Source organism: Drosophila virilis, chromosome X (genome assembly GCF_030788295.1).
Source record: "Drosophila virilis strain 15010-1051.87 chromosome X, Dvir_AGI_RSII-ME, whole genome shotgun sequence".
In the NCBI taxonomy this organism is placed as follows: domain Eukaryota; kingdom Metazoa; phylum Arthropoda; class Insecta; order Diptera; family Drosophilidae; genus Drosophila; species Drosophila virilis.
Window position 1 is genome coordinate 26,465,799 of NC_091543.1, and position 18,800 is coordinate 26,484,598.

General features: G+C 44.6%; 1 protein-coding gene across 3 annotated transcripts in view; it reads right to left on the reverse strand.

Moving 5' to 3' along the window:
• Nucleotides 1-251: 251 nt before the first annotated feature.
• Nucleotides 252-18,800, reverse strand: part of ct (homeobox protein, cut) — an 86,801-nt gene continuing 68,252 nt past the window's right edge. Inside the window, exons 3-7 of one of the 3 annotated variants that reach the window (XM_070207283.1) lie at nucleotides 16,836-17,383; nucleotides 16,275-16,453; nucleotides 13,755-15,278; nucleotides 4,925-5,411; nucleotides 252-4,702 (exon numbers count right to left, since the gene is read on the reverse strand). In XM_070207283.1, coding sequence (XP_070063384.1) covers nucleotides 1,540-4,702; nucleotides 4,925-5,411; nucleotides 13,755-15,278; nucleotides 16,275-16,453; nucleotides 16,836-17,383 — 5,901 coding nt within the window. In that variant the 3' untranslated portion in view covers nucleotides 252-1,539. The remainder of the gene's footprint in view (nucleotides 4,703-4,924; nucleotides 5,412-13,754; nucleotides 15,279-16,274; nucleotides 16,454-16,835; nucleotides 17,384-18,800) is intronic. The other 2 variants (XM_070207284.1, XM_070207288.1) reach the window with 2 other exon arrangements.

Below are 18,800 nucleotides of genomic sequence, written 5' to 3' on the forward strand. Positions count from 1 at the left end.
CTGCTTTTTTGTTTTTGTATTTTCCAATATTTTAGTTCACAAAAAAATTATGCTATTTGTAATGCAAATTTAAATTACTTTTAGATTATGTTAATAAACGGCATAATGCTTACTGTATAATCTATATATTTATATATATATCTATATATATATATATATAAATATATAAATTGATGTATATATATATTTATATATGCATATATATATATTTTTTTTTAAATATATTTTTATTATTATTATAAATAATAATTTAGTGCATTTTGCATTTATTTTGCTATATTGTTTATAAAGTTTACATTGTGTTTTACATAATTTTTAATATGCATTATCATTTTTTTGTTTTACGTAAATTTAAAATTTACAAAATTTATTGTGTTTAGTTATTCATTGAATATTTGTTTTTTTTTTTTGTTTGTTTTTTTTTTTTGGAGGGTGGTTTGTTTCTTATGAAAAGGAAAACAAGAAAACAAAATTGATGCAAAAAAAACGCGCTTTTAGATTTTTTAAGGTTAATTTTTTAACTATCTTTTACTTTGGGTTCGCCTTGTTGTTGTTCGTTTCTTCAGTTTTCAGGTGTTTTGTTTAAAGTTATGTATTTTTGTTTTTACAGTTGTGTATGTGTGTGCGTGTGTGTATGTGTGAGTTGGTGCTGCTTGAGATCAAAAGATAGTTAAAACTTTTGTGTGCAACAAAAAAAAAAAAGAAGTAATATTATAATAATATAGTTTTCTTGCTATGTTTTTTTTTTTTTTTTTTTTTTTTTTTTTTTGGAAATTAAAAGAACTTTTGTCTTGCCGTCAACATCTACATTTTGCTATTTACAGAACGGCCACGAGCTTCTAGGTTTATATTGTATATTTATTGTTTATCTATTTACACTTAACAATGCGAAAAAAAATTGGTAATATTCATTATATCATAATAAGTTTAATAATAATCATAATAAAATTCTACCGCCATTTGCTTACAGTCTTCAAGTCGTAAAGAAATCAAAAAAATCTTTTCCAAATCTGCGCAACAACAGATTTAGCTTTTGGTAGAGTTTTTAGGTAGAGGTGTTGCTTGTGGCGAAGATTAAAGGGGGCGTGGATCGGGGGCATTATATTTTGTATGGGTCTCGAGGGAAATGTTGGGATCGTGGCTGGGGGAGGGGGGGGGGGGCAAGTTTAAAGCCAACAATTTAATACTTTTGCGCTGCTCTCAGTCGCACCTGCGCTTCGCATAGCGTCTCTAAACTTTTTTAGCTACAACTACGTAAAAAAAAAAAAAAAAATGTAGAGTTTTATCAACTAGTTATATATGATGTGTATATATATGTATGTTATGTGCTATGTATATATCGTTATATATAACGTTATATTTGTCTCTATATATATGTATATAAATATATATATATATGCATGGATATATATATATATATATATATCGAATTAGCCAGTGGCTAAACATTTTGTGGGGCCGCTGCCAAACTTAATCACAAGTAAACGTCGTCTGCATTGCACTCTCCGGAGCTGCTGGTTCCTCTGCCAGTTCGCTGGCTTAGTAGTTCCACGCGGCTGTTGCCGGCGCCGCTGCTGCTGCTGTTGCTGTCGCCTGCTGCACTGCGGCGCAGTGCTCGTCGGCGTCACCATTGCTGCTCAGCCGACGCACGCGCACCAGTCGCAGCTTTTCCTCGTTGATTACCTTCAGCTGCTTTTCCGCATCGCTGGCGAGGCGCAAGGCATCCTCGTCCGGCTGCTGCAGCTGCGCCAGCGACGACTGGTCGTCGTCGTCGTTCTCCTCCTGCTTGATGTGAACCTCGGGCTCCATAAAGCGCTGATCAATCTCCAGCTGCGCATGATCCTCGTGCTCCGCATCTGCATTGGAGTCGCCGCCCTTGACGCTGTCGGTCTCATCGCGACCGTAATCGGAGGCCTGCATGACGCAGACGCCGTTAATGATGCGCTCGCTGTTGCCGCTGCTGTCGCCGGCAGCGACGCCGCCAACAGCGGCGATAGCTGCGCCAGCTGCTGCGGGCGTGCCAGCGGCCGCCGGATTGACCCACTGTGGTGCCGCCGGCTTGCGACGCGAACTGCGCGCCGCATTGCTCATGTAGGCGGCAGCGGCGGCGGCTGAAGCGAGCGCGGACTTCTGCAGCGCCTTTTCATAGTCAGATATGGGCGTGCTCTCCGGCTCGTGGCTGCCCTCAATGGACTCGTTGTCGCTCATATTGTGAGCGCTGGCATCCAGCTCCAGTTCATCCTGATATTCATCGGTGCGCTCGCGCTTCAGCGTTGGCATCGACAAATCCAGTCCGCTCATCTGTTCCTTGAAGGCCTGATTCAGTGCCTGCAGCTCATCACCGCCGGCGGCGCCGACCGCAGCAGCCGCAGCTGCCGCCGCACCTGCAGCCGCTGCAGCGCCCGGTATGCCAGCCAGGCTGCGTCCAAGCAGCGCGGCGGCAGCAAAGTACGGTGGGTATGGTATGGGCGCACCACTCAGACCCATGCGCTCCTTGTGTAGCTCGACGAGACGCTGTTGCAGCAGTATGCGAAACTGGACGGGATCGAAGGGCGTGGCATTGGTGTTCTCGCGACTGGGTATGGGATTGTCCTGGCCAGGCTGGCCGTGGGGTACCTGCTGCTTGAGCCGCATGCGATGATTGTGGAACCAGTTGGTGATGGTGCGCGTGGCCAGGCTCAGCTCATTGGCCAGAAACTCGATGGTGCCCACATTTGGATACGGATCAAGGGCAAAGGCCAAGCGCAGCGCCTCCTTTTGCTCCTCGGAGAAGAGTACACGCTGCTTCTTGCTGGGCGGTGCACCGCCCACCGATGAACCCACCGAACCCGGACCCGGGCTGCTCGTATAGAAATCGTTCGTATCATTGCTCGACGTATCGCTGCTGTTGTCCTGTTGATTGGGCCCGGTGCTGCGTCGGCGCTTGCTCGCCTCCCGTCGCTCGTTCTTCAGCAGCTGCAGACGCTCCACATTGTTGGCATCGCTCAACCAAAGCTGCATGCGGATGAACGGCTCGCGACCCTTGATGGAAAGCATGTGCCAGGGTTTCGGTTTGCTAAGCAGCTCCGAAACGGAGCCCTGCGATAGCCCCAACACCGCTTCGCCAAAGATCTTCTGACCAATGTTGTTGGCGAGCAGCGCCTCCTTAATCTTGGTGGTTATATCGTGCGTATCCAGATCCTGTGTCAATGCGGCCATCTCATATACGGTTGGCGACATATGCTGATGCAGACTGCGCATGGCATTCGGCGCATGTGCCCCACCATGCACCGGCATCATCATCGGCTTCTTCTCACCGCTGACCGGCGTGGAGGCTGCAGCCGGATTACCAACGGTCTGGCCACCGGGCGTGCTGGCCGCTGGCAGACTGATTGCATGCTGTGGCGGCAAGCCCGGCGATGTCAGCAGCATATTCTGATGATGCAGTAACTGTGCCTGCTGCTGTGCCTGCTGCTGGGCTTGCTGCTGCTGCTGGCTCTGCTGTGCCTGGGCTTGGGCCTGAGCCTGCTGCACGGCGGCGGCTTGGGCAGCCGCTGCCTGTTGCTGCTGTTGCATGGCCGCTGACATCGCGGCCGCTGCGTGCATCTGTTGCATGATGTGCTGCGCTTGGGCTGGCTCCTGTAGCTTCAGTTCGTTCATCATCTTCTGCATGGGTAGCGTGGCTTGCATCTTATTGGCCAGTCCCTGTGGCATCTGAGGGCTGCCGCTGTAGCTGCCCGTGCGCATCAGCTTCTCGGGCGCTATCTTGTACTGACTGGCGACCAGTTTGTGCACCGCATTCTCATCCTCGAGAAACATTTTCATGCGTATGAATGGCTCGCGTCCCTTCTGGGTGAGCATGTGCCAGGGCTTGGGCCTGGCCAGCAGATCGGACACGGAACCCTGCGACAGACCCAACACGGATTCGCCGAATAGCCGCTGTGAAATGCTGTACTGAGACAGCGCCTCCTTGACGCGTCGCACAATGTCCTCTGTATTCAGATTGTTGAACATATCGAACTGCTGCTGGGTAATGGGTGGCAGCACCGCCTTTGTGGGCCGCTGTGGCTGTGCATGATGCGGCGTAACCGGCGGCTGTGTGATCAGCGAATTGGTTATGGATGCCATCCGTTGCAGGGGACTGGCTGTCGCCGCAAACTCCTCGCCCTGGCTACTCAGAGCCGGCGGCAGTATCGAGTTGCTCAATGGACTGGGAGCCGCCGAGTTGCTGCCATGGCCGCTGGCAACGACTGCGGCTGTCGCGGCATTCGGATTGCTGCTGCTGACTGCGGCGGGCGGTGCTGGTGGTGCTGGCGGTGCAGGCGTATTGCCACCTTCGGATTTGCGAACATGCGGCAGTGCTGGGAAACTGCGATCAGCATCGTCGCCGCGTTCGCCATCCTTGGAGCTGCTGCTGCCGCTGTGCTGCTCCAGAGACGAGCGCTGTCCGTTCAATTTAATATCCTTGCCGGCCAGCGACAAATCCTGCGCACCGTTCAGCACCTGCTGCTGCAGTGCTATCAAACTGGAAAAGTTGGGGAAACTGGCGGCCTGCGCCTGCTGTTGCTGCTGCTGCTGTTGCTGCTGCTGCTGTTGCAGCTTAACGATCTCACGCTCGAATGCATGACGCATATTCTCATCGGCGGCCATTGCCGCGGGGAATGGATTGCCGGCTGCTCCAGGCATAGCCGCGGCTCCGCCAAAGAACGGCGACAGCAAAAAGCTGCAACAAGCAACAAAAAAGATTAATACTTAAATCTGTAGATTCAAATTTTTATATGAGATGGACTCTGCACGTTCATGATGCGGACGCAGCAATTGAGTTTCCATACCAATTGTTCAATTTAAGCTCACATTGACTTTCGAACCAATTCATTATGTCTAGGCAACCGGTTCAGCTTGCCACTATGAACCGGTTCAGCCTTGAACTATAAGCGACACTCACCTAGGGAAGGCTGCTTCGCGTGGAGTACGCGCCATTAGCTCCTGATAGAGACGCGCCATTTTGTCCTGTGCCAGATCCTCGTGACGCAAACGCTGCTGCTGCTCACGCTGCGCGGCTTCACGCTGTTCGCGCTGCTCGCGTTGCTGCTGCTGCTGGTGCACGGCAACGGCGGCGGCGGCAGCGGCCGCTTCGCGCTGCTCACGCTGCGCATGCTCGGAGACATGCAGCTGCTGTTGCTGCTGCTGCTTGATCTGATGCTCCACTTTGAAGAAGGGCGAGCTGCAGCTCTGTGGCGGCGATTTGCTGTCCTCATTGCTGTGCGTATCGTCGCCGGCATGGCGACGCTGATGCTCCTGCTGCTGCTGGGCGGCAACCACGTTGCTCTTCATCAGGGACGAGGCCTCGCTGAGTATGTGTGCGAGTCGATCCTCAGACATGGAATCATCGCCGCCAGCGCCGCGACCAGCATACTGTGGCAGTCCGGAATCTGTGCGAAAAAAGCGACAGCAAGGTTAAGTTAGGAAATTGGAGTGAGTTAATGTTGTATGTGGTGTATTGATCGTAAAGTGGCATCGCCCATTAAACGTCATAAAGTTTATGCGCATTCGGTTTTTGCTCATTTATTGAAGCCCAATTGATAGCAGCTACGAGCCAAACCACACCAAACCGAAGTGGCCTGGCCAACGGGCCAATTAAGCCATAAAGCGTTCAAAAAGCCAGCGCAAATTTGTGGTCATAAAGCGGCGCAGCATTTGAAAAGCCACTCTGCTGCACTTTTGATTTCTGGCCACGCACTGAGCGAAAAAACCTTGACCAAAATATAAATACAAATGATATATTTTATAAGCCCAAAACTACAGAAGTATATAGAAAAAGTGATTGGTTTAGCTACAAATTATCAACCCAATTATATGCAAACCCGGCTCTGACTAGAATGCATTTTGGCCCAACTTTGTTGTGCAGTGTACATAAATTTGATAAACATTTTGTGCATTATAAATTCCAAGGCAGCCACAGCAAATCCATGCCACCAAGCCGCCACATGAGCTGCATGCAGCTATTCTCCAGCCACCCGTTGCACCCTAACCCCAAAGAGCTCAATTATAACACCATTTGATTTTCAATCAACAAAACCGCGACCACAGACAAAGCGAACCGTGAACCGGAGCAACAAAAACATCAATGGAACAAAAATATGAAATCTAGGAAAGAGTTCAGTCACAAAAACAGAACGAAAAACAGGAGCTGGATGGACCCTCAAATAGTTCAATGCAAGCGGCGCGCTAATTTGGCACGCGCCATGAAACCAAAAGGTGGACTGAGAAATGGCTGGCAGTTGGGGCTGGGGCGAACATGGAGCTGAGCAGGCTAAAGGCTCATCGAAGCGAGCGGGCAATGGTGTGTATGGACCAGGCTGAATAAACGAAACACGAGTCGAAATGAATAAATGAATGTGAATTCAATTGCAATTGAAAGAGTACATGGCGTACAACAACAACAACAACAACAACAACAAAAACCATAAAAAAAAAGAAGAAAATGCTTTGCACAAATTCAATTGAAATTAAGCTTTTTGGTTCCACTCGTTAAATGTCGCTGCAAGAGAACAAACGAAATAAAAATCGGGGAAAAAAAAAATCGGTAAAAAATCGAAAAAAGGAATCGGACAAAATAAAAACATCGACTGCTAAATTGTAAAATAATCGCACAAGTGGTTGAGCTATGTGCCGCGTGCTCTTTGTGTCCTGCGGTATTTTTGTGGCTGCGAGCCAACAAACATCAATCAGCGCAATTGGGCGCTGGGAGTTGGGGGGCGTGGCAGCGCAACGAAATAACTGAAAATCGCTTTACAATTGCCAAAAGCATAATCGATGCCCCAAAGGAGCAAACACTTGTCCAGCGCACACAGCTAGATCAGGATAGTGAGGTGGGCAAGGGGATGGGAAGACCAGCACAGGAAACGGAAATCAACACATGAATGACAAATGTTTGGTCGCCCGTTGTCAATTGAAGCGAACGATTTTGGGCGAATTGAAAAGTGTTTGCCATTGAAATACAATAAAGCTAGAAGAGCGACTGACTCGGAGATGGACAAAAGGCGATAAAAGGGCCAACTACAATAGATCGTAACGTTTCGCAGAGTGACGACACATGCCCCACCGCTTGCCGAATGCCACATGCCACATGCCACATGCCGCAGCCACAGCGTTTTGGATTTTACATTTCATCTATTTTTTTTTTTTTTTTTTTGGCAATTTTTTTCTTAATTTTTTTTCATTTTAGTGGGTTTTTTTTTTGTTACTTTAGCTCTTGGTCATCGTCATCGTCGTCGCTTCATTTGGGGATTACAAAGTGTTTTTGTGTTATAAAGTCGAAGATGACATTGATGACACCTGGCTGACCCCACGCCAGGACAGACACAGTGGCCACATAGGATATGGGATACAGACACAGACGGCTTAAGCGCTCTTTAGCCGGAGACGGAGATGGTCTATGGCAACTGGAACTGAAAATGAAACTGAAAAATGGAAATGGAAAACGGAAACGGATCTGGGCATGGAGTTGGAGTTGGAGTTGGAGATGGATACAGGGCAGGGCAATGCACTGTCAACTGCCACACATAACCTCAACAATCAATAAGCGGCTGGCTAGCACTTGGGCTTTAAGAAAGGTTTTAAAGAAGTATTCTTAAAGCACAAATTGAACTGACATTTTATTGGAATGAAATTCAACAATTAGACGAATAACAAGTTTGACAAATTCTGGCAGGGTCTTAGTGTTCGCATCATTTAAAATGTTTTCTTCTAGCTGAAACTCTATAACATTTCTTAGAAACTATTTAAAAATTTTTCAATTTTTTTTTATACCATTTAAAAGAGTCTTAAATTGTAGCTCAAATTTTAAACTCAATGAATGCCTATTGAAAGGTGAGTTTTTAAAATCTTTTAAGCAACTGACAAAAAAAAAAAACAACAACTTTTTAAGCAGCTCACGTGGGGTTTGCTGGATTTGCAGACAGACGCGACTTTTAAATAACGCAATGCCCCAACCTATAGATATATAAATATGTATATTTGAATATTTGTCGCTCATTTTTTTTTATGTGTTACCGTTGGCCATTTTTTTGTCTGGGTTTTTTATTTGTGTGTTTCCTCTATGTGTGTGTGTGTGTGTTGTTTGTAATTTATTAGAGAGGAACATGTTGACCAAATTGTCATTCAAAAGGATATGGATTTTACGCGAAAAAATATAGATATGAGCTATCATATGCCATATATATATTTATATATATATATATACATATATATATATATGTATATATATTTGTTGTAGCCCGCACCAGCATTAGCCACCACCTGTGCCACAATTTGCTTGATGAATATTTGCCTTTTATAACAAATCAGACGAATATTCTCGCCAGACACGATGAGTGCTCACAGCACTCCCCCCCCCAGCCCAGCTCAACACCCCGCAACGAGCTCTATCCCCGACCCTGCTCATTCGACTGTATATTTTGTCATTTTTTTCTTTTTAAATAATTTTTTTGTTTTGCTTTTGTTGAGTTTTTCCTGTGGAGTTTTTCCTAATACAATAAATATTTGCCAGCACACAAATATGTAATCATACTTCAGTCGCAAAAAAGGGTTTATAGTTGTCTGGTTGGGGGTGTGTGGGGGATAGGGGCGGGTTTGCTGCCACAATTGAACTGGCGCATTGAAATTGGCACACGCACGCAATTTGCATTAATTGCAAGAAAAATTTTCTAATTAAAATGCCAGTCAGCTGTGTGTGTGTGTGTTTGTTGTCCTGGCCGGATCAGGGGCAGGAGCAAGGCCGATGGCAGCTCTGTAGGGGGGGGGGGGGGGCGGTATTAGCAGAAGTGTCAATTAAAAACGAAGTCAGAATCGCAGACAGTGAGAGACACCTACTTGAGCGTGGATTGAGCTGCTTCAGCGGCTTTCTTCTAACTGAACTGTTGGCAAACGTAGCATACCAAATGAAGTGGCTGCTGTGGTAGGGGGCAGAAGCAAAGGGGTTGCCGCGGGGCCTTTAGAGCCTGGTAAGAGCTGCTTCATCAACAACAACGGCGAGCAACATCAAACGGCAAAGCGCCAATTTCTCAATTCCAATTGCTGGCAAATCAGTCAAGAGGGAGTTTAAATTGGATTTGGGACGCTTGGGTTGGGGCTTATGAGTATTTTTATTTGCAATTAAGCGCAGAAATATGACAAGAAATGTGCCCCTGCAATATGAGCTGGCTGGCTCAAGGTAATTTGCAAGTTTTATTTTCATTTTGATTTGCTTTGTTTTCATTATTATTTCATTTTTTTTTTTCATTGTATTATGTTGTCAAAGTTCATTACAAAGTAATTAGCCCAAGCAACACACGAAATTATAAATGAAAAACTGGCAAAATGGAAAGGGGAAATAAAAGTTCAGCAAGTGCAACACGAGCGCGCTAGACATGTGCAACATTTTGCGGCATAATGGCAAAATGTCGAAGACAAACTTTTGCCTTGTCTATCTACGCGGCGCAAAGGGCGTGGCATCAACTGGCTGCACATAACGTGTAGAAGCCACATTTGTGTACAAGCCTTTTTTTTGTTGATATCATATATATTTTATAAATTATTTAAATGTATATTTATCAATTTGTTGACTTGCTGCAGCTTATTCATTTGCCAATTGAATGATTAGTATGGGACGTTTATATTTATTCGTTATGCACCTTTGATTCACTTTATGAATACAACTAAGCACGCAGCCATTCAATGTCATTTTGATTTAATTCAAATGTATCACGAATTATTTATTTGCACTAACTGCTCTGACTCATTGACTGAGCTAACAACGAATTCGTATACCCTGCTTCTATATACTTTGGGCGAAATCAAAAAATTTGAATATTCATATAAATTTTTTGTACACATATTTAATAGCATTTATAAAAATTGTTGAACGAGCTTTATGCTAATTTATGTTTATTAGATTTTCTGTTGTCACCACCCCCAATCCGCCACCCCACGCATGTGAGCCACGCCCCATTGTTATGCTAAGCACATTCCGCGCAAAGCAGCCGCTACTGCTGCCCCGCCTCTCCCACCGAACAGTTCGCATAAAGCAATTTTCATAAAATCAAATAAAATAAATTACAATCAAAGCGAAAAATAGAAAATGTATAAAAGAAAAATACTTAAATTTGAGGCCAAAAAGCGCAGGAATTGATACGGCCCGTTGGCCACTTAGTCAGGCTGTGCATGTGTGTGCGAGTGTGTGTGAGGCACATATTTCGCTTTATGGCTGGTGACAAATAATTTGTGAAACGGCGGCAAATAAAAGTGCCAGGCAGCGTTTCGTCGTCTGTCTGTTTGGCACTTGGAATGCTTTTGTCTTTAGCTCCTCGATCCGTTAGAGGCCCACACTCGGGTCTGTCCCGTCCTCCTCCCCCCCGCACATACACAACAACTACTATTCATGCCCCCCTGCGCTTGCCACAATGCCGCTTGCTCTGTGCGCTAGCTGTTTTCTTTTGTCTTCTATGCCGCGTGCTTTTCTATTTTGGGCCACGCACTTTTCGCCCGACTTTTCGACTTTTCGGCTGCTGATGGTTGGCTAAAACAAATAGACGACGTCTGCTAAAATTATGTGTTAATATGCTAGTATTATTAGCTGCCATAACGAGTTGCCTCGGCCACATTTGCTGCTGCTGCTGCTGGCGACATATACAAATATTTGCCATTACGTATACGACTTGTCTGACGGGGTTAAAATGACGTCGGTCTTTTTTTTTGTTTTTTTTTATTAATTCCCTGCTCACTTTTAAATTGTTGCCACGCTTAATGCAGTTTGAATTAAGCACTCAAACGGCTCTATTGTAAACCCAACCTTTAGCGCTCTCTACCATCTCCTCTTAGTGCTACTTGTGTGCATAGCATTGTTTATTTTCCGGCAACTAGTGTACATTGCAACGCACTGAGTTGGCAAAGGATTGCCTATTGTGACTATTGATAACATACAATAGTTATGTTCCTTTAATCATAGATCAAGTTTATCGATAGTGCAATCATAAATCGATCACATCTATCGATATTATACACATAAATCGATCATATTTGTCAGTTATACGTTTTTTTTTCGCAACTAGCGTAAACTTTACTTGATTTTGCCTAATAAATGGCATTCCTAACTTTGTTTTATAACTTTTTCAATAGTTTTTTGCTCTTGAGCTTTTTTTGCTAAAATTTTCCACTCGCTTTGCCCGTGCGCCGTTTAATATGCAACAATTGTCGTCAAATGTTTAACAAAAACAAAACCAACAAAAAACAAGCAAAAAAACAAGAAAATATTTAACGGCAGAGCAAACCAAAAACGCGAAAACTTTTGCGTCAACCAGGCGGGCGGTGGTACCCCTGCCCTGGAGCTAACCCTACCACTACCCCAACCGCTAACCCTAGATGGGGCAACACTGGTTTACCAATCGTTAGGTAGCCGCCCTTGGCGTAACTCCGCATTGCAACTCGCAACTCGCAACTCGCAGCTCGCAACGCCCCCGCCACCCCTTTCCGGCCCCCGGCTGCCACTCAGCTGCTGCCGCACTTTGTCCAGCACAAAGACGACTTCAAACGCGCGGCACGTCAACGTTTTGCATGCCTCGTTGAAGGCAGCCGTTGCATTGCGTTTTTGTTGTTGTTGTTCTTGTTGTTGTTCTTGTTGTTGTTGTTTACATTTAATTCTACTTTTCGTTTGCTGTTGTTGTTGTTGTTGTTGTTGTTGTGTTTTTAATTGTTGTTTTTATTTTTATTTTTATTATTTTTTTTTTTTGAAATGTATTTTGTTTCAAGCCTTTCACAGACCAATTGTCACGGCAGTCGTCGCGTCGCCCCATTCCATTTCATTCCATTCCATTCCCACTCGTTCCACTGCACTCGCTGGCGCTTTAAACAATTACAATTCAAAAATCATTGACGCGCTGCGCTCGCTCAACTTTTCAGTCCACAAACTGACTTCAAAGTATTGCAGCTTGTTGATTCCAAGCATTATTATTATTATAAAAATAATAATTATTGTTATTTGATATTCTAACGATTTAACTCAAATTGTATGCAATTTGCGCCCTTATGCTAGGCAACAGTCTCATGCAACTGCAACTGCAACTGCAACTGCTTCAAGCCTCGACAGAGTATTGGCCTGTGGCATGCATCTAAATGTCTATTTGCTTATAATTAACTGACAGCAGTGGACTAGAGGGGCTTAGTATGGGGGGCTTCTAGGGGCACGGGGGTCACTAAACACATTCAATAGCTGAATGAAAAAAAAAAAGAGTATGCGGCTCCGGCATTCTATATGCATAAATATATAAACAGTTAGTTTAGCTGTCATGAGTAATCGTCATAAATTAATTGTCAACATTTGCATGCACTTAGACACACACACACTCACACACACGCACACACATGTGCATTGGGCAAATAGAGGGCCACAGGAAAAACTTTGATTAACTTTACCAAGCCGCAAGTCGCTTCGGTTAGAGAGGGGCTTGTGGCGGGCGGCTGTTTGGGGTAGGTGCGTGTTTGTGCCACACAGTTCGTACTTTAAAAATACTTTTGCATTGACATATTTGTAGCACCGCAACCCACGGCACTTCCCGCCCGCGGTTGCACGTCTGGCATAGTTTTGTTGTGCAGGCCCATAAAATTGATGACTAATCAATAAAACTTAACCAAGACAACTACAAACAAACAAATCGAAAGGAGAACGGACCCTAACAGCACACAGCCAGAGAGTTAGATATATGATTATACAGAAATTTATGGTACGTAATCGTTAAGCAAAGATCAGACTTCGCCATTCGATTGCTGGTTGCCCAGGTTCGCGGTTCGAGTTGTAAACAAAAAATGTTACGCCTAATGTGCAAATTTGCCAAAATTTATGGCGACAGGCGAAATGGTTGCATGAAATGCATCCAGTCGTCGCCATCGTTGTTGCCCGTTGGCACGTTGATTATACGCAAAAATCAAAAATAATTAAAATTTCACATTTTAATGTTTTGGCCGCAAGCCAAGAAAATTTAAATGAAAACAAAATAGCAAAAACACGCGCGAAATAAGCAAAAATGGCAGGAAAGGGGGGAATCAAATGCGCACTGTTTTAATTTAACTGCTTAAATTCCAAATTATTTACTTTAACTAAGCCAACCAAATTAAAAACATGAGCTTAGGGCAGTTGCTTAATTTCAATAAAGAAGAAACTCTATGGAAGAGCCAAGCAAAAGGTCATTCAAATGAAATGGAATAAAAGAATATCGAATTGTGTTTCAAGTCAATTGTTTCAAACTAATGGAACGAAGCGGAAATGAGTCATGGGAATTGGCCCAGCCGAATAGCTATTAAATGAAATAATGCAAAATAGTTAAGTGGAAAGTTGGAGGACAAAACCTTATATTAAGATTTGGTTTGATCTAATCCAGTTAAATATTCGAATTGAATATTTTATATATATTCAAAGAGGGAAGAATGGAGCTGACAATCAATCGTAAGAGATTGTCATGTATTCTTTCAATTTTCTCTGTCTCAACATGCAGTTTATATCAGCTCGCAACAAACGGAGCTCGTAGCAAGCAGCAACTGTCAGCTGTCAAAACTGTTTTGCAACAGTCTGGCCCCGCTGTGTGCGACAACCTGTCAACTAATTAAGTTGTGCTGTGTGTCCGCTGATAAAAGCTAAAAACTAACTAAATCTAGTAGCTGCGACTAATTAGCTAGGCAACACAAAAACAAAAAAAAAAAAAAAAAAAACAAAAAGAAAAAACTAAAAACGGTTTGACACTCACCTTTCTTGGGTATGAGGGATTTGAGCAGCATGACGGCATTATCATCACAGGCCCAGGCATGCATCTTGCGGTAGCTGTCACGACCCTTCTCGGTCAGCTTATCCCAGGGCTTTGGCTTGCTCAGCAGTTCGGAGACGGTGCCCTGGGACAGGCCCAATATGTATTTGGCAAACAGACGCTGCCCAATGTTGTGCACGGAGAGCAGCTCGCGTACGCGCCGCGATATGTGTAGCGTATCGAGCGCTTGGTTCGCATATTTGTCCATGTTGTAGCGCAGCATCTCCTGCAGCTTGGCCTCCATGGGATCACCTTTGGGTATCAGCGATTCACCCAGTCGACCGGCCATCGAGACGCCCGGCTGCAATTGCAGCTCAGCATCCGCAAACCGAAAATGCGCACGGGCATCCTGGCCAGCGGCTGCTGCGGCCGCAAACTGGAATGCCGGCAGGCTGGGCAGATTGGGCAGAAAATTGGGTGCACCCAGTGCGGCGGCGTGCTGTGCATGTGCAGCCATCGCCGCGGCGGCAACTGCCGCATTCGCGTTCGGCGTCAGACTGTTATTGTTGTCCTCGGCAACGGCAGCGGCGGCCACATTGGCAGCGGCCGCTGCCTGCAACAGCGACTTATTGCCGTTCAGCGTGCTAGCAATGCTGGCTGCCAGTTGGGCGGTGCTATTTGGCGTGCTGTTGGCGCTGGATGAGTTCGAGTCGGCGCCATGATGCAGATGGTGTCCCGCATGCAAAAGCTGTCCATGCGAATGGCCATGATGGTGGCCATGATGATGATGATTTAGTGGATCGCTGCCGGCTGCGCTGCTGTTGCTACTATTGCTGCTGTTGTGGAGATGTTGCTGTTGATGCAGTTGTGGCTGTTGCTGCTGCTGCTGCTGCTGCTGCTGGAGCTGGTGTTGTGATGCGGCATCTAGGCGTGCGGATTTGGAATTGGAACAAGAGGAGTGATTGGCATGTGAGAAAGTTGAGTTAACCAATTGACTGAGCAGCACAGTGGACGATGGTCCATGTTGTTGCTGTTGATAGTGTTGTTGTTGCTGTTGTTGTTGTTGTTGTTGTTGCTGTTGTTGTTGTTGCTGTTGTTGCTGCTGTGGTGGCGGAGGCGGCGGTGGCGGCGGCAACAGTTGCTGCTGCACCGCATTGGCATTTTGATAAATTGTTGGCGTTTTGCTCCCTGTTGCAGCTGCTGCTGTTGCTGAGTTCGTTTCAAAGCCACGCCTCCAATAGTTATTGACCAGCTGCTCTTCTAGCGTTCGGCCAGCTGCGGTCTCAGTAGCTCCCTCATCTGCGTCTAAGATTTCGATTTTGGGCTGTAAATTGGCCTCTGCCAATGTTTCATTCTGAGGCGTTTCCACAATGTTTTTGTTTGTTTCTGGATTGGCAGTAGCTGTAGCTGCTGCTCCTGTGGCTGCTGTTGCTGTTGTTGCTGCTGCTGCTGCTGCTGCTGCTTCTTCTTCTATTGCCACATGATCAGCTGTTGCTGCGTCTACGGCTTGTTGTTGTTGCGGCATTTCTGCGGGAAACAACAAAAAAGTTGTGCCTTTTGTTGTTGCTACTTATTTGCAATGATCTATCATAAAATACTTTTGTTTGTTTTTTTTTTGTTTTTTGGTTTTTTTGGTTTTTATTTTATTTTGTTTATTTTTTGTTTTTGATATTTAGTATTTGTTTGGTATACTGATTTCAACAACATCCATGGAACAAAACGCCAAAAATTAATCAAAAGTTTTTTTTTTTAGATTTTTTTTCAATATTTTTTTTGTTTGCCAACAACTTTTCGCTTGCCAATTCGTACAACAAAACAACAAAGAAACTGTATGCGTGTATGTGTAATTAGAGGCTCATAAATATATATTGATATATATGTGTGTATGTATGTAGTACAAGAGAGAGAGAGAAAGATATAGCACTGAAGCGTGTTGTTGTCGATAAACATAACAATAATAATAATAATAATAATAATAATTGTAATTATTATAATAATAATAACGCTGATTGTCAACTGTTGTGTCTGGCTTTCATATATGTCAATATGATCGATAAACATGCAGAGCAACTCAAAGTGTATAAAACAACGATTAACAACAACAAGAACGACAACAACGACAACAATGACAACATATGCAGACGTTTTGATGCAAATATTGTAAAAATTGTAAAAAAAATACAACAAAGAATATAAATGAAGTAAGAGGGAAAGGAAGAGACGAATGCGTCTGCCTCAACTGATCGTCGCTCAGTTTTGTTCGCTTGTTGACAGCCATAAAAATTGGCGCCGCACTCTGTTGGCGCCGATAAGAAAGTTACAAACGGTACGATGTCCCGTTAGTTAAATAACCAAGAGCAATAAAATGGCCCCCGCCTGGGCGCCGTTCGGCGGCAGAAATCAAAGTGAACGCTTGCAACAAGCGACAAAACGGCAGCGCGTATGTGAAACGCTGTGAAACGCGAACGAACGGAATGGAACTGTACCGTTTGCTGGTACAGTTATGGCGATTGTTATACTCACCATCGCTGGCTGGATCGCTGGTGCCATTCTTGAGCGCCTCGGCGGCCAGTGCCTTGGTGCGTTCCAGGAGCAGAGCTTGGAATTTGTTGGGATCGTTGGCGCAGGCAGCGGCTGCTGCGGCCGCCGCGGCTGTGGCAATGGCCGACTGTGGACTGAGTACATTCAGGTCCAGTGGACTGCTGCGAAAAAGAAATTCAAATGGAAATGAAACGTTAAATTGATTGCAAGCGTGCGCAGTTTGGGATTGGTTATCAAATGGATATGAAACAGTTATAGGTTAGTTATGCGTTGAAAATGAAATATCGTAGTTTGCTTTTTACGATTGTAATCGCAACTATACAAATTGAATTTTTTAGATTAGGTAAAGTTTTTAGGTTAGGAATGAGTTGGAAATAAAACGAGTTAGTTTGCTTTCATTCGCAGTTTGCTTAGAATGCGATTGTACTTGCTTAAGTTTGGGGTTAGGTATGAGTTGGAAATGAATCAGATTAGTTTAATTTTTAGGGTATGCTTGTCTTAGGGTATGCGCGACTTGAGTGTGTGCCTATGATGTTTACTTACTGCTGCTCTTTTTTGATTTTCAGCTCGTTGCTTTCCGCTGTGGCTGTGGCATTGGACATTTCAGCATCCTGCTCCTCGGCATCATCCTTATCGGTTGCATCGTCGAGCCGATTGTTTACCATGGCGGCATGTTGCTGCTCGCTGTTGTCCATATCCTCATCATCGTCCGCATCGCGCAGCTCATTATCATGATCATTGTCATCGTCATCGTCATCATCGTCGTTGTGCTGATGGGTCGATGTTAATTCTGTTTTGAATACGTTGTTATTGTCGCTGCTCTGGCTACTGTGATTGTTGTTATTGTTGCTGTTATTATTGTTGTTGCTGTTGCTATTGTTGTTATTATTTGTTGCGGCTGCATTAACAGCGGCAGCCAATGCAGTAGCCTCGGCGAGCGCCTCATTTATCTGTTGCTTATCCAAGCGCGCTTCCAAACGCATAATATGCTGTCGCTTCACCTCCAAATGCTCTTCGAGTCTCTGGATTTGTATCAGGTGAGTTTGTTCCAGAGCGCGCAGGCGTTGTAACTCATCCAAAAGTGCTTTAATCTGCAATAGATGAAAAGAAATTGAAACATTAGTCATTAGTCTGGGATCTTAAGTGGTGTGGGCATATCTAAAATTCATATTTCGCATCATTGTCTTTTTTTGCTCTACCGATCATAGCGCTGCCAGTGCATCGTTTAAGAATATCGCATAAAGCGGAATTAAAAAAGGGCATATATGGGGATAAATAATTGAGTAGGAAATTTTTATTCAGTTACGAGAGATTAAGACATTTGAACTTTGAGGCAAGGGAAAGATGCAAACTTTTTGCTTGCATATTTTGCGGCAACTCTGTCATTTTGGTTGCAAAGTTCTAATTGTATTTTTTTAAATGCATTTTTTTTTTGTTTTTTTTTTTTATTGCACACATCAATATTTATACAACAACAATGCGTGTGAGCTGCTAGAGGGCGGGGCGGGTCTGAAACAGAGGAAAGTCGCGTCGCGTCGCGTCGCATCGCATCGCAACGGAACGCAACGCAACGCGTCGTGTATGTGCAAAAGTTCGAGAGTTATAAAATAATTTTTAATAAAATTAACAACGAGTACGTCGACGGCGACGTCGCTGATTGCCTGTGACTCAAGTGAAGCTGCTGGCAACAGGCCACAGATACAGCCACAGGTGTACAGGTAAAGGGCGGCAGAGCGAGTTAAGGGGTAAAAGGGGGTGGTGGTGGCAAAGGTACACAAGTACATTGCAGACTGGGGGCTGGGTACGGGGGAATGCGCCTCCAGCGAGCGTTTGAGTTTTTGGAACTTTGTTTGTTTGATGAAAATATGATAATTGGCAAATTTGACAAGGGAATTTTTCTTAAGTGCGTCAACGACAGCAACGTGAGAGACGTGTGCGCGACGTGTGTTGTGCCAGGAGGGGCGTGTGTAACTGCAGGAGGCGTGGCGCCGCTACAAAGTTGACAAGATAAAGTTTTGCGCCGTGCGGTATGCAACAAAATTTTTTAATGACAGCCAGCTGGCTTGTGTGTATGCGTGCCTGTGTACACGCGCGTGTGTGTGTGTGTGTGTGTGTGTGTGTGTGTGTGTGTATTTCTTATTATGTGATTAAAATTAATTTAATGGCGCGGTTTTTAATTGACGCATATGCCAAAGGCAGCCCCAACACACAAACTTGTACAGCGACTTTTTGCGTTAACTGTACACCAGGAGTTCCGATACGAGAGAAGAAGAAGCCGCGGAAATAGCAGCAGACAGAACTCAAATCAACATAATGCCAATTGGTAATTTGCGTGTCATTGCGTTATTTGTGTGCCACATTAATTTATAGACATATGACAAAAAAGTTGATTGGCAAAACTTTTGCTTTATTTATGCATATATTTTATCAATAAAATAACGCAAATGTTCCACATTATGATTATTGACGGCAATTGAGGGCGGCCACCGAAACACATATGCAATAACA